This window comes from Lepisosteus platostomus, chromosome 4, assembly GCF_059453375.1.
Source record: "Lepisosteus platostomus isolate fLepPlt1 chromosome 4, fLepPlt1.hap1, whole genome shotgun sequence".
In the NCBI taxonomy this organism is placed as follows: domain Eukaryota; kingdom Metazoa; phylum Chordata; class Actinopteri; order Semionotiformes; family Lepisosteidae; genus Lepisosteus; species Lepisosteus platostomus.
Window position 1 is genome coordinate 4,805,446 of NC_142614.1, and position 15,230 is coordinate 4,820,675.

Sequence of the window (15,230 nt, forward strand, 5' to 3'; positions counted from 1 at the left end):
TAGAATAAGCAACGAGAAAAGCATCACAGAACTTTAGTTTTGCAGAATCTGCACCCATTTCCTTGTCCTCTCGTGCTGACTGGCAGATACAGACATTACAAGGCTGAGACACAATCAGCTCTGAGGCTCAAAAGGCAGAGGGACTGTGTTCAGCTGAAGGATAGTTCCCCCTGGTCTTTTCTAAGGGGTCACTTCTACCAAGTCAGCATCCGACAGCAAGGTTCGGATACACGTTCTCCCGTAGAACAGAAAAAAAAAACAGAATGAAGAAAACAATTTTGGCAAAGTTCTGTTTCACTTTCTCACACCTTACTCCAGGCGCAAGCGTTCTCAGAGGAGCATCAGAGCGCATGCGGCCTTTTGGCTTAATTGCCCCTTTACTTACAGATACAGATTCCGTGAGAGGCATCCAATATATAGCCCTGCTTGCAGACACAGCTGTAGCTCCCTCTAGTGTTCACACAGTCTCCGTTCACACAGAACCCAGGCTGCGAACACTCATTAATATCTACACAGGGGGGAAAACAGCTCTGTCATGTCCTAGCCAGTCAGCATAGGCCTGAAGTCTTCCACACAATCCAGGATTCCCAGCTAGACTAGACATCCACGATGGCGTCAAAGGAATAAGAGCACAAATGGACATTTGACTGAAGCAGGGAGGAGCGGTTGAGCTTCAGCCCGCATTTTGACGTAGTTCAGGCATGCGGCTCGTCTTCAGGTCTCACGGCTGAGCCACGCTCATCCCTCATGGGCCGAAATTGTGGGAACCCTCCAATCCCAGGAATAAACGCCTTTCACTGCGGCATGAAACGTGTTCAGACTTGAGGAACAGGGGAGGGTCTTCCATCACCTGAACTGGCCAGAACAATCCCCACGTCTCACCCGTGGAAAACCCGTCAACCCAGCAGAGGTGCCGTTCAGTCCCACACACCACTAGCCCTCCTCCCAAACTCAACAGACAGCCCTCCTGCAAGAAGAGGGGGGGCTGGACTGAACTGAAGTCAGTAGGTGCCCTTTTCAAGTTTTTATAGAGGTCCAACAAATTTGGGGAAATGTGTGTGTGGGGACAGGCAGTTCCTAATATTTCACCAGTGAGTGTATTTGATTTTTAGTAAATAAGAACTGATATAGGGCCTTTTTATTTAAACGGCACAGTACTGTATGTAGTCTAGGCTGTTTATATATTATGCTTAGCAGATACAAAAAAGTTATTATTAAATAGCTCACTGAAAACCATTAATACTTTACGATTTCATCACAGGCCACATACAATTCTTCCCAATTATAAAGCTGGGTAAAATCATAACTAATTTTATTGAGGCATCCTGCTCAAAGATTCAGCTGTAGTTCCCCTCCCAGGAATCAAACCCGCAACATTCCGGTTAATGAGCCGCACTCCTCCCTTAACAGCATAGCAGATAGCACAAAAGACTGGATCTTGCAAAACGTTTTCATAAAGGAAAGAAAAAGGTGAGAAATCAGATGTGTAAAGATGTGTAATCCTTTCCCGATCGTGACGGACTGGAAGTTCAATTTCCAAGCAAAGGAACCAGTGAAAATGATGAATGTGGCGAGAGGCAGGTGTTGACGTCTGGGGCTGTAAAATGAGCTGCAGAGCCCGCTCTGCCTTCAGGCTCATCTTCCCCAGGCTGCGGACAGACAGGGCTGCGTAAACGATCGGTGAGATCCTGCATCTGTTCAGTAACAGGGCACAGTTCGAAATCTGCACGGGACATGACACGGCCTTGCAAAATATCTAGCTGAGGTGCAAAACACTGCTCCTGCCTTTCCACTTATTTCAGGTTCCTGGGCTATTTCACAGTTTTCACTTTCTTCAGTACACAAAGTCCTCAAACATGTATATGCTATTTTCCTAATATTCTTATACGTACAGATTGTAATTGACTGCAGTCTACGAGATTCTAAAATAAACCAAAACAAAGTCAGGCAATCACATTCTTTCGCTTTTTATAACTTCATTTCACTCCTAGCACTCTCAGGCTATAAGTAGACGTGATCTGTCAAAGTTATAGTGAAATGCATTTTGCCCGCAGATTTAAAAAGATTCTCTTACGCCCAGTTATGTTCGGGGGTAATTTTACTGTATGTGTAGGAGAGCCCCACACAGTGATGTACGTACACTCACTGCTTGACTCCCAGTAAGCAGAACTGATAGCTCTCCTTCTGATGGGAAAAGGGTTGTCCCCTTGTCCTGACACTCGCTTCACGTGTTCTGAGCTTCCCAGTTCGCTGGCCTCCCCTCAGAGTGCTGACGGCTCTGACCATAAACACGGCCTGCAGAGCAGCTGCACGCAGGCTGGGAGTTCACAAAAGCTGTGCTCTTGGGTTGCCTTCTTATTGACATTGTGTCTGTTCCAAGTGCCACTTCCTCCTGGGAAAAAGCCTTGGGAATACTGTAAGTGCAGGGATTTTCTGAGCAATCCCGGGAAATGTAGAAACAGATGGTTTCTGTGAGCCATTCTTATCAAAACCTACATCGTTTCTGGAATGCATCTGTCCAGAACTATTTCGGGTTTTATAGCTATTCTCCCTCCCATAAAAGCAATTAAATATGGTATCTTGCCACATATCTTAGTTTTTCATGAATGTTGCTTCATCTCAATTTATTTGTGTAAATTCAGTTCTGCATGACTCAGAAGAACAGAGAAGGGTCTCTCTTCAACTGTCTCAGGGATCTGTATCTGTTTTGTTTGACATAAGAACATGAGAACCGACTGGTTCATTTGATCCAAAAATCTCATCCAGCCACGTTTGATGGGTCAATATCCTTGCGACAACACACCCTCCACAACTCTCTGTGTACAGTTATGCCTCTTAATACAGCACCTTTATGGCCTTAGCTCCCTGTCGCTTTAGATTACTCTAAAACTAAGGGAGGCGAGATTTGGGCCTCTCACGGTGCAACACACAATTTAGAAGAACATTTTTAGGTACAGGCGAGTCTAGAGATAATGTTACGGAAGACATTTTAGAGAAGTCACACACAGTAAAAGAAATCCCGTCTGGTTACTCTTATCTGGTGGATCTGAGACAAGGAGAAATGGGTTTGTGTGGTTAATCTCAGTGAAATCCAATGCTGTTTCCAGATTCTACTGTTATCCTTTACGTTCATAGGAGGCTGGTGAATAACTGTGGCATTAACAGCGTTTCCGCACTGACAGCAGACGTCTCTGGATTCCTTCGACCGGTCTTTGCCTTGGATTGGGATATTGGAAGGCATTTCATTCTTGGCTCAGGAAATTGAGATGGGCCTGGAATAGTTTCTTGATGAGGCAGTCCACTTTTTTAAAGGCATTCTGGCTTAAGTCAAGCAGAGGCAATGCATCCACAGAACAGAATTTGACACCTTCACACCTCAAAGTCCCCAAAGACAATATACTAAATAAAAAGGGAAAAGGAAATAGTTCAAACATGTACGAACACCAGTCACCGCATCAACCAGCTATGACTGAAGTTTCTCTTGGGATCATCATCCTATCAGGTATTAATGCTGTGATAATGCTTCCCCTAGTTTAGGAAAGTTTGGTGTAATTTAAAAGCCTTCTTTTTGAGCTTTATGGTTTTATTTTTCCAGACACATTATAGGTTTCAGTGCAATCACGCTGTACCACTCTGAGGATGTCTCCTAGCTTAACATACTGTAAATGTATTAAGGTTTAATGAAAACATGAAGGCGTCATCTCATAAAACTAATCATGGTTATTAAACGCTCCTGGGAGCTCCAGTATATCCACAGCAACTGCTGCACTAGGTCCATATCAGTTCCTACCATTCCAATGTCCTGTCTTACTGTATCAACCACTACAATAAACAAAATGTACTCTTAGTGTTTGCAATTAACCCATATTTCCGTACCAATATCAACAGATTAAAGCAGAACCTCCTGTTCTGTGACCAAATGTGTTTCCTAGTGATGTTCAGCCTAGATCCTTACTTGTTGTGTCACCTGTGAACATCAAGGCCACACTGTTCTCCAGTGACTTAATGTACAGTAATTGTGATCTCCATTGTTCCTCATCTTCCAAACCATCCTCACTCTCGAAGAGCAAACTTTAAACATCTGTCACGCCTGCCAGTCTGAGTGCACAGCGTCCTGCCTCAGTAGCTGTGAGCCTCTGTCTAGTGTGTCTTTTCCATAGCATTGCGCTGCTGATCGTATCCTGACTCTATATGCTCGACAAGAAACAATGTTGCACACAACGCTTTGAAAAGGAGCCCATCGCTGAGTCCCACCTGCCACAGGCTTCCTGGCTTCCAGCTGTGGCAAAAAATTAAGTTACCGCAGGTGTGAAAGAAGTACGAAAAATAGCGAGTGCAGGCAACCTCATGAGCTGTAATCCAGAGATCACTTAAGTGCCTCAAGTGAGAGACAGTGACAAAGAAAAACCAGGGACTTACCAACACACTGGGTCCCGTTCCTCCTTTCAAATCCCTGTGGACAACTTCGGTCTCCGCTGCCACCAGAACCTAAGGGCAGACGACATGCAGGTTTAGACCAAATCTGCACCAAACGTGAGCCGGTGTGGGAGAGGACCGTGCACAATCACACCAGCATTCACACACGTGCCCGGTGATCTCCAGACAAGGGAACTAACTGCAGTGATTAAGGTGTGGAAATAGGAATGGCTGAGGAAAAAGTTCTTCTTTTATTTGACTGGGATGAAAATACAATTCCATTTCATTTTCAAAAATGCCACAGCAAAGCAGGAAACGGGAACATAAGAAGAAGCAACCCAAAGCGGTATTAACGAAAACCTGAAGACTCACCTGAGAGATCAGCTTGCTGATGTCCTGTTTCTTTCACTCTGGATTGCGACATTTTTGAGTGTTTTAAAGGATTAGTTTAAGTGCAATGCATAAAAAAGCACCCCTGCAGTGGCCAGACGTACTAGCCCAGGAGCAGGAGATTCATAGCTCAGCCACTTCAAGGCAAAGGATCAGAGGTCAGCTGTTGCTTTCCCAGGGAAACCCAAACACATGAAAGAGAGTGTTCAGACAAAAAAAAAAGACTAAGGCAGTTCATTTACCTTAATAATAGGGGTAAGAAAACTGCCCATGCACCTGTGTGAGGCCAGTTGATGTGTCTGTTGCCACTTAAATGACTTCAGAGAGAGCAGGAGGCCATTGCAGGACCTTGCCAAAATGGCCTGATTCCCCAGAAGTCCTGGTCCACAACATGGATGAGGAGAACAGGCCTGTGAGCAGGCCTAGCGAAGGTGGAAAAGGCCTCTGTGTCATGGTCCCTCTTTATGTGGTCTGTGTGAATCACGACAAGGCCTGTGTCAGAAGGTCAGAGGTCATCCAGGCTGTTTTGTTGTTTTCTCCTCGTGATTCCAGATCTCGTGAAGGGCGATGTGAAGAGCGAGGAAGCTCTCGAAGATGGGCTTTCATTTACAGAGTTAACAGATCAACCCTTCTCTCCGTTCTCGTGAAACACCATGCTGATTATGCTGAGTGATTTACTATTTAAGTTCACCTACTGCAATGCATCACAAGTGGACGCAGCCACATGGAAGACGGGGTATCAAGCCATGCAGAGGGAGTGTGCCCAGAAAGCATGAGATTGTGCTTCCAGAGCCCAGCACCATCTCCCTATCTAGAAGGAACCATACTCATGAACGACACCTAAATCCGGCACCAACATTTTCCTCGGAGGTCAACTGGTTTTGAAACGGGCCTGCTTACTTGCTAGCGCTGCCTTTCCAGAGCCCCCATTCAGAAGGCTTCTGTCGCAACTGTGCAGGCAACACCGATGATCAGCAACCAAGACCCTCACAAGCCACTCCCCGTGAAAAGCATATTGCAGCGTTTTAAATAACCCTTTCAATTCGGAACGAGAAAAACAGCAACACTGTCTGTGACTCATAAAAAAGCCAACCATCCAGACTTATTATTTGTTTTACACAGCGATGTTGTTCAGCGGCGGCTTCGCTAATTGAACTGCAGGGGATCTCAGGCTCAGTGGCCTTTCTTCTCCAGTGCCTTTGAAATGGTCTTGTAACGGTTGCAGGTGACACTTTATGACCCGAGATCGGCTTCTTTGTAGAGGCAGAGCTCCAGCGCCGGGCATCAGACGCAGCCCGGCACAGCAGCTGGGGAAAAACTACAAAGAGACACTGGCACCGGCTCATAAAAGAGAGGCAGTAATTAAGTGAGTTGAGGCCTATAATGTAAAAGTGTATACAGTAAATCACCAAAGCCTGCCTCACTAACCATTAAAGTTGCCATCAGGCCCGGATGAAGAGCTTTTCACTTTACATTCTGCCCTTGACTGACTGCCAGCGCAGGGCCCAGTGGCAGACTGGACGGAGACCCACTCGGATATGAAGCTCAGGCAGAAGAGGAAATTATCCTGCAGCCGGGATTTCAAAGGTTTGTGTAAGCTGGGCTGAGCGGCTTGTTAATTAACTTCAGCACTTTTTCACTTTGCTTTCAATTGCTTAAAACCATTTTGCACATAGACTCCCCAGAACTTTGCCTTTTCCGCAAAAGACAAGAACATATGAGTCAAAGCAGTAGTCGTGATCTGCCGAGCCCAACAGATGTTGCCCTTACCATCTCTCTAAGGGGAGGTTAGAACTGTGTTCTGGTATGTTGTGTGACATGAGTAAAGCACACCAAGTGGTCAAGAAGAGACTTCCTCAAATTAACTATAAAGCACACAGAGGGTTTTGACAGATCCCTGCACACTGGAGCTAGAGATACTTCAGCTGGGGCCAACCACAGAGCAAAAAATGGAGCACACTCTAACACATACATACAGTGTCTTGCGAAAGTATTCGGCCCCCTTGAACTTTTCAACCTTTTGCCACATTTCAGGCTTCAAACATAAAGATATACATTTTTTATTTTATGTGAAGAATCACCAACAAGTGGGACACAATTGTGAAGTGGAACGAAATCTATTGGATTTTTGAAACTTTTTTAACTAATAAAAAAATGAAAAGTGGGGCGTGCAAAATTATTCGGCCCCCTTGCGTTAATACTTTGTAGAGCCACCTTTTGCTGCGATTACAGCTGCAAGTCGCTTGGGGTATGTCTCTATCAGTTTTGCACATCGAGAGACTGAAATTCTTGCCCATTCTTCCTTGCAAAACAGCTCGAGCTCAGTGAGGTTGGATGGAGAGCGTTTGTGAACAGCAGTTTTCAGCTCTTTCCACAGATTCTCGATTGGATTCAGGTCTGGACTTTGACTTGGCCATTCAAACACCTGGATACGTTTATTTGTGAACCATTCCTTTGTAGATTTTGCTGTATGTTTGGGATCATTGTCTTGTTGGAAGATAAATCTCCGTCCCAGTTTCAGGTCTTTTGCAGACTCCAACAGGTTTTCATCCAGAATGGTCCTGTATTTGGCTGCATCCATCTTCCCCTCAATTTTAACCATCTTCCCTGTCCCTGCTGAAGAAAAGCAGGCCCAAACCATGATGCTGCCACCACCATGTTTGACAGTGGGGATGGTGTGTTGAGGGTGATGAGCTGTGTTGCTTTTACGCCAAACATATCGTTTTGCATTGTGGGCAAAAAGTTCGATTTTGGTTTCATCTGACCAGAGCACCTTCTTCCACATGTTTGGGGTGTCTCCCAGGTGGCTTGTGGCAAACTTTAGACGAGACTTTTTATGGATATCTTTGAGAAATGGCTTTCTTCTTGCCACTCTTCCATAAAGGCCAGATTTGTGCAGTGTAAGACTGATTGTTGTCCTATGGACAGACTCTCCCACCTCAGCTGTAGTTCTCTGCAGTTCATCCAGAGTGATCATGGGCCTCTTGGCTGCATCTCTGATCAGTCTTCTCCTTGTCTGAGCTGAAAGTTTAGAGGGACGGCCAGGTCTTGGTAGATTTGCAGTGGTCTGATACTCCTTCCATTTCAAGATGATCGCTTGCACAGTGCTCCTTGGGATGTTTGAAGCATGGGAAATCTTTTTGTATCCAAATCCGGCTTTAAACTTCTCCACAACAGTATTACGGACCTGCCTGGTGTGTTCCTTGGTCTTCATGATGCTCTCTGCGCTTTCAACAGAACCTTGAGACTATCACAGAGCAGGTGCATTTATACAGAGACTTGATTACACACAGGTGGATTCTATTTATCACCATCAGTCATTTAGGACAACATTGGATCATTCAGAGATCCTCGCTGAACTTCTGGAGTGAGTTTGCTGCACTGAAAGTAAAGGGGCCGAATAATTTTGCACGCCCCACTTTTCATTTTTTTATTAGTTAAAAAAGTTTCAAAAATCCAAAAGATTTCGTTCCACTTCACAATTGTGTCCCACTTGTTGGTGATTCTTCACATAAAATAAAAAATTTATATCTTTATGTTTGAAGCCTGAAATGTGGCAAAAGGTTGAAAAGTTCAAGGGGGCCGAATACTTTCGCAAGGCACTGTAAGTCTGGAGCTCGGGCTTCTTCACAGTTTGAGGAATTGCTTCGGGAAAAATGCAGCCGTTTGGCTATTTATAACTGGAGGAAGCATGCCATTTCATGCATGGAAGTACTGTTTTGCGTGGAAGTGATCATTCAAATCAATCAGGGCCCTGCATTTACAAAAACAAATGGATTTACCAAGCATTTCAGCCCACTGTATTTGTAAGAGGGGCTGTGGAGCGATGACTTATCTTATCAAGAACCGGCATCCGTTTTCTCTGCAAAACGGACCAGATTTCAATTATAGATATCGACAGATTTAAGGCCGTGCATGGTTTTTTTCAAATTTTAAAATAAAAACAAAGGGAGAAGCATAAACTAAAGCAACAAAGCTGTTCAGGGGCTCTGGCTGGGATCTGTCAGCTGTTGAGAGGATAAACAGAAAAATCTGTTGTCTTTATATTAACTTCCTGAAACACTCCATTAAACAGCTCATTACATAGGCCTTTCTGAAGAGAGCCCACACAAAAGCACATAAACAGGATGGAGCAAAACTGCTTGGATAAGAGGAACAAATGGGAGTAACGTTCTACCCTCAAGTTACAGAGCTTTAAAAGATCTGTTGTTTGTTGCATGCTCTCTCTCGTTTTCTCTGATCGCTTTCCACAGAGTAATGCCTGACCCCTGGGAAACAATGAATAATAAGGTCACTTCTTCCAAGCAATCTAAGTTATGCAATTACCACATACAGCATCACTTGTTTATTATTGTAGATTTATTTTGATTTTTAACAGAGCAGTCATTGTTTTACCTTACGATTTGTTTTCACGTGTTATCTCTGTGTTGTCATGGCACTGAGCTGGCGGGTGTACGTTTGGAACTGCTCCGAAAAATGTGTGACTGTAGTACTGGGCTTGTAAATGCTGGGTAAAAGCACCGAGCGACAAGTTCACTGTCTTGGCAAAACTGTTTAACAAGTTGACGTTCTGAAATGTGAGGGAGACTGGTTGGTATGAAATAAAAAATGATTTTTGGCTCCATGTTTCAAAAGAAAGAAGATTGGGGAATGAGTTAAGAAACTAAAATACTGTACCTCTACACCAGTAATGCATTTCTGTACTATCACTCAGAATGAATAGGACATCAAACTGCAGTGCCAATTCCTGCACAGCTGGAAATACAGTATATACTTTTTATTTTTCAGTATATTATTTATTCTTTAGTGGTAAACTTGGGATTTGGATTGCTTAATAAAACGTTAATGAATAAAGGGATGTTTAGATCATTCAGTCAAGTTAAGTGTTCTTTTACAGATCCTGGAAATAAGTCCTATTTGCTTTTGTAGGGAGAAAAAATGGAGCGTTTTTTAAAACTGCTGTCAAGGCTTGGAAGTAACAGGAAAGGGCCTTCTGCAAACAATAGACAAATATGGAAGAACCTGGAGTTCCAGCAGCCAAAAACTCCATCGGGCCCAGTGCATTAAATTGCTCAGAATTTATATTTAGAAACAGATATGTTTTGCACTGGAATTTGTTAAGAAATTAAGAGTTTTTTTTAAATGGCTTCTCTGGTTTTATTCGCCTGACATGACTGGCTATTCATAGCAGAAAGTGTGGCAGTGGGGCCCAGGATCTCGGCGTCCAATTCTGGACCAAAACCCAGTCTGGAGCCCGCACACTTCTGTTCCTTAAAAGGAGCCTGACCTGTTCAAGCATTAAGCCTCGGGAGAAGAAAAAAAAATGAAATAGCTTGTTTCTGCAATCCGTTATAGCCATTCAGAATTAAACTTTCAATCGGTCTTTAATCAAACATGCCAACTTGCTCATATTTCTTTGAAGCCAGATTCACATGTCTGAGGTTTCACCTTGATTGAGATCAGTCAGAAGAGTTACTCCTCTGTGAAAATGTCCAGCAAACAAACGGATAAGCTGATGACCGGACGTCAAACAAGAGGAAGCTCCTTCATCCACACTGAAAGCTTGGGCCTTGACTGAGTGGGGTCAGTCAAGCAGTGGCGTGGTCAGGGGTGTTGCAGAAATAAAACCATTAGCACAAAATAACAAAACAGCTCAGAGCAGCAGATCAAAGGATCTAAAGACAGTACTCCCCATCGGTGGCTGAATAATTTCATTCTAGACTGGAAGGGCACTTAATATGAGTAGCACTATGGTGGGGGGTGTGTCCAGTGTGGAGGCAGAGATCTGGTAAAAGGGCGACGCCCTGCCTTTGTAGTTCCAGCTGTGCTGGCTTCTAGATGATGAGCCACAGCTGGGCGGGTCCTATAAAGGCACACTGGACACCCCCCAAGGGGACGAGCAGGGCCGCCCCGGAAGGGGAAGTTTACTCCGACAGTCCCCAAGGGGATTGCATCCACATAAGGTGTTCTTTTTCTGCTCGTTTTCTTTCCCCGTCCCGTCACGCACTTTCACCTGGGCAGGCACGCACACACTTCTTCACGCACTCAGTTCTTGTCTTGTTCTTGCCTTCCTCGCCCTGCTCACCAGATTGGACCCTGTGAAATAGGGTCAGTCCAGTCCGGTCACTGCTGTGCTAGCGGCTCTTTATTTCCCCAGGCTGGACCCCGTTAAGAGGGTAAGCCCAGCCTGGAGGTCACAAACGTTTTCCATTGAGGGATGTGAATGTAAAAAGGCTTCTTCTAGTGACTGCTGTGGTCTGCTTGTGCAAAGGAGCAACAGACAGCACCATTCCACAGTTCTCCAGTTAAAAAAAGAGAAAATGAAAAAGCAATTGAACAAGGCAGAGGTGCGTTCTGCTGTGACTGACAGGAAAACACACGATCAAAAAAAGGTGTTTTCAGTTTCTTTTTCTTACAGTTGCAGTTATGTGGAAGAGAAAACACTTTTTGAAACTCTTGGCTATTTCCCGAGACCGTTCCACTAAAACATTAGGGGTGAGGTCCTCAGATTCATTAGGAAGGATTACTTTTCGATTGGGGAAAAGCGGTTTTTTTTTTGCTCATTCGCCTCTCTCTCATTCACAGCATTTCCTGGCAGTCATCCAAAGCTGTTCTTGAATAAAAAAGCAGTTTGGCCATTTAAAGAGACTATATCCCAAGACACAACGACCCCAGGAAGTGCAGTCAGGAGAGTGTGTGTCATTACAACGGGGCTGTGCGGGAGGAGGAGAGGGAAAGGTTACCTACCTGAAAGGGTGGAACAGAGTATACACTCTGTAATCCCCCACGCCAGTCCTGCACCCCGGCAGCATGTCTCCTGGGACCTCAGGCCAGGGAGAGGGGAGCTACACTGAGGACCAAAAAGGAACAAATAAAACCATGTTCACTTTCTTTCAGGGCGGTGAGATTAGAATACAACACAGCACCCCGCTGTGTAGGAAACATGGCAGAATGTGTGCTGTGATCCATGAAGATGAGGAATTCAGCAGACAATGCTCCTCCAGAGTGTGATCTAAGGAGTTAAAGGCAACAACACTTCTCTTGGCCAGTGCGTTGCTCTAGCTTAGCTTGGAATGTCCCTCCCCACTGTAGCTCCTCACAGTAAGCTTGCCGAAGCCTTTCCTGATGGGATTTTAGTTTGAAGCCGTTGACTGGAAAAGGCAGAGGCAGATCTACACAGTAAAGACAAGAGTTCGATCCAGAAAAAGCACAAAAGGATAGTAAACAGGGAAGAAATGAGGTAACAGGAAAGAGTAAGACGATACAAACTAATCTTTTTAAGTCTTGGCAAAAGCATGACTGTGGTATTCCTGCCGGGCCGGCATCCAGCGATGCTGAGCTCCTCAGCTCGGCCAAGCCACTCTCGGAGTGATAATTAACAAGCTGGAAAGATCAAAATTAAATCCCTGTTTTGAAAAGGAAAATCCGCAGGGCCACGATAGAGAGCGAAGCATGTGCTGTGAGGGTGCGGATGACTAGTGGCGCAATCAAGCGCCCTTTTTTTGACCCCACAATAAATTATGTGTACGTGGGGTGCTCACAGAATGACAGCTGTTTCAGAAGGGTCCTGTGTAAAGACAACTGATGAGCATGAGGGAAAAGCAGCCAGCGCTTTCTTAAAACTCCTCCTGAGGATGAAATTGATATCCTCTGTTGCCCTCACAGGTTGAGTGTACCAGCAGGGGGCTATCGGTTTCTCCTTTAACTTGTAATGTAGGCTCACGGCCACCAGAAACACAGGAGCAGCTGAGACAGTGGAGAAGAACCAGCAGCATCAGCCCCCGTTCACTTTGTAGAGACCCCGCCCCCACAGAGTTTGGACTCGGGAGAGTTCAGTACAATGCGGACGTTTCAAAGGGGACTTGACGGACCCTGGAGAAATCGGAGGGCAGTGGGAGACTGCACTGGACTGGACGCTCCTTACCTGACCGTTGCGCACCTCCCCGAAGCAGTACTTGAACCCCGAAGACTCGGTGTAGCTGGGGTCCCCGCGTACCGTCTGGGCTTGGACCCGCGGAGGGGGCGCCTCTGCTCTCTCGCCTGGAAGCAAGCTGTGTCTCCTGCCCGACAAGCCCCCTGTCCCCACGCCGGTATCAGCCTGCTGCTCCTCAGCCTCCTCCTGAACTCCCCTCACCCTCAGCACCTGGTGGATTTTGACGCTGGCTTCCGGAGGGTGTTGGACACGGACCTTCACCAGGGATGAACCTCCTTACAACGACAACAATTACCATCGGCGTGACCACCTTGAAGCCTGATTTTATAAGCCAGAGGAGACCACTGGGCTCTTCCAGAATCTCATCCAACTCTTTGTTAAACTATGTACTTCAACTTGCTAGGTTTCATCCCGCAGTGGATCATTTATGATCCTTGATAATGACTGATAAGTGCAAGAACGTAACAGTTACAGCTGCTTCCCAGCTGGGTGAGAGTTTTGCTCCGTGTGCCTGAAATTTAGAGACTGAGATCGGCGGGGGTTTGCTGAAACAAGCTCGATGGAAAAGATCTTGCTAGCATTTGGTCCTCCGTCTGAAAGCAAGCCACACCAAACGTCCCGCTCTAAAAAATAAAATTAAAAGTCGACCGTAACCAGAAAACTGATGAAAAATGAGTAGTAAATGAGTAAGACATTCATAACAGTGTTATTAAGAAAAGCAGTCTCTTTCTCTCGTTTCCAAATTGTGGCCAACGTTTTTGGCAGGTGGCTTTCCCTAAAGAGCAGCCAGCAGCTGCAGCGAATGGGACCACAACATCTGCATGGGGCTAAATCAATCTTGAAAGAAAAAAAAAATTCAATTGAACAAATAATTGTGGAACTGTGGCGGTCTTTTTCTGAGCCAGCGCTGTTCCTGTTAAGCGTGTGACCATGAGTTCATGTGTCCTCGATGGACTGCACCACATGAGCGTAAAGCAGTGAAGAGGGGTTTTGAGTGCTAGGATGTCATCTGGAAGAGGCACGACAGCTGAGCTCCTGGAAAGCCTGCTCTCGTCTCTCGCTGTCAGCGTTTGACATTTGTGGGGAATCTTAGCAGATGTCCAACGAGTGATTTCATGACACCACAAAAACTGGCCTTTGTGGCCAAGTGAAAAGTCTGTTTCATCCTGCAAACATCAGGGAACAAAGCCCTTTCCTTCACGACATCTTGTCTGGTTTCATTTTCCAGTCCAAAGATAAAACATTCACAATAACTCAGAACACAGTGTCAGGACAGACTGGATCTGGAGACCTTTCATCAAGACATTTCTCAGTCACTCAAAACTGTTCTCCTTTTTCATGTCCCCTCGTCTTGGCACTGAAGCCATATAACATGGTCCTGTGTGTCAGACGCTATAGTTTTAGACACGTGTTAGATATATATGTCCAAAAAACTTTTTCATATGTAGAAAAATTCCCAAACTAACATATACGGACACAGCTGGGTATTAACGGGGAAGTGATTAAAAAAATAAAAATAAAATGCACTTCTCTACACGAATACAAAACCTAACTATCCTGATATGTAGCTGAAGCTGAACATCTAGGATTCTTCAAGAAACAGATCAATACAAGAAATGAATTGATATTTAAACAACTAAATAAGCAGGATGACTCAAATTAACCCCACTTGTCTGTAGCCTAAATCACATTCTATTATTCACAGGAACAAAGCTTTGTTGTTTTTGAAGCACCAGTGCTTGTGAAAAAGTCCTCATCTCGGGTCCTGTCTGTTCAAGAATTAACATGTAATAAGCTTTTCCCACTTATTTTTCTGGTATGAGCCCCACATCAGATATTGTGTGCCTCCCGTCTTTAAAAACCTCTACACTGCTAACTGAGTATGAGCTCAGGCCCTTTGGAACCCCTGTCCAGGTTGTTTCCCAAAATTTATGACCCTCTCATTCACTCCATTATTGACCTCCTTAAATATTTCACACCGTCTAGCCGGTTCGGTGTGACAGAGTAATAGTTCCCCCTTGTTTGGGCCGCTGCATGAAGGAACAATGGTTCCCTTTGTGCAAAGCCATGGGAAGTGGCTTTTTGAAATTACCTGCAAGCTTCACTGTTTGGATTAAAAACACACGCAAGACCTGCATGACCTTCAGGTTCTCTACAATAGTGATATTTGAGCCTTGAGGCACATCAGGTTGCCATGTAAAGTTTCTGCAACCCACAGTGAACTGGGAGTTCATGACTTCTCCATGGGCGGGATGCAGGACCACTACAGCGCTATCCCCAGTGATGCTGGTACCTCTTTTTATAGCTGCACGACCTGGAGAAATTGAGGTGAAGTGCAAAATACCATGTTCACAACTCAGACTCTGTTGAGAGCTGAGTATCCAGAGCCCTAACCTCTATTCACTGCTGTCCCAGACAGCAAGCATCTGTTTCAAGGGAGGGAAAAGATAACATTCATCACACAACCCCCAAAGGGAAGAATCTAACAGAT

The 15,230-nt window shown here is 45.1% G+C and overlaps 1 protein-coding gene across 5 annotated transcripts in view; it reads right to left on the minus strand.

Moving 5' to 3' along the window:
• Positions 1–15,230, minus strand: part of ltbp4 (latent transforming growth factor beta binding protein 4) — a 95,637-nt gene that overhangs the window by 36,315 nt on the left and 44,092 nt on the right. For 4 of the 5 annotated variants that reach the window (XM_088627673.1, XM_088627675.1, XM_088627674.1 and 1 more), the window contains exons 7-10: positions 12,731–13,014; positions 11,554–11,656; positions 4,420–4,488; positions 386–508 (exon numbers count right to left, since the gene is read on the minus strand). In XM_088627673.1, the coding sequence (XP_088483799.1) occupies positions 386–508; positions 4,420–4,488; positions 11,554–11,656; positions 12,731–13,014 (579 nt within the window). The remainder of the gene's footprint in view (positions 1–385; positions 509–4,419; positions 4,489–11,553; positions 11,657–12,730; positions 13,015–15,230) is intronic. The other variant, XM_088627672.1, reaches the window with a different exon arrangement.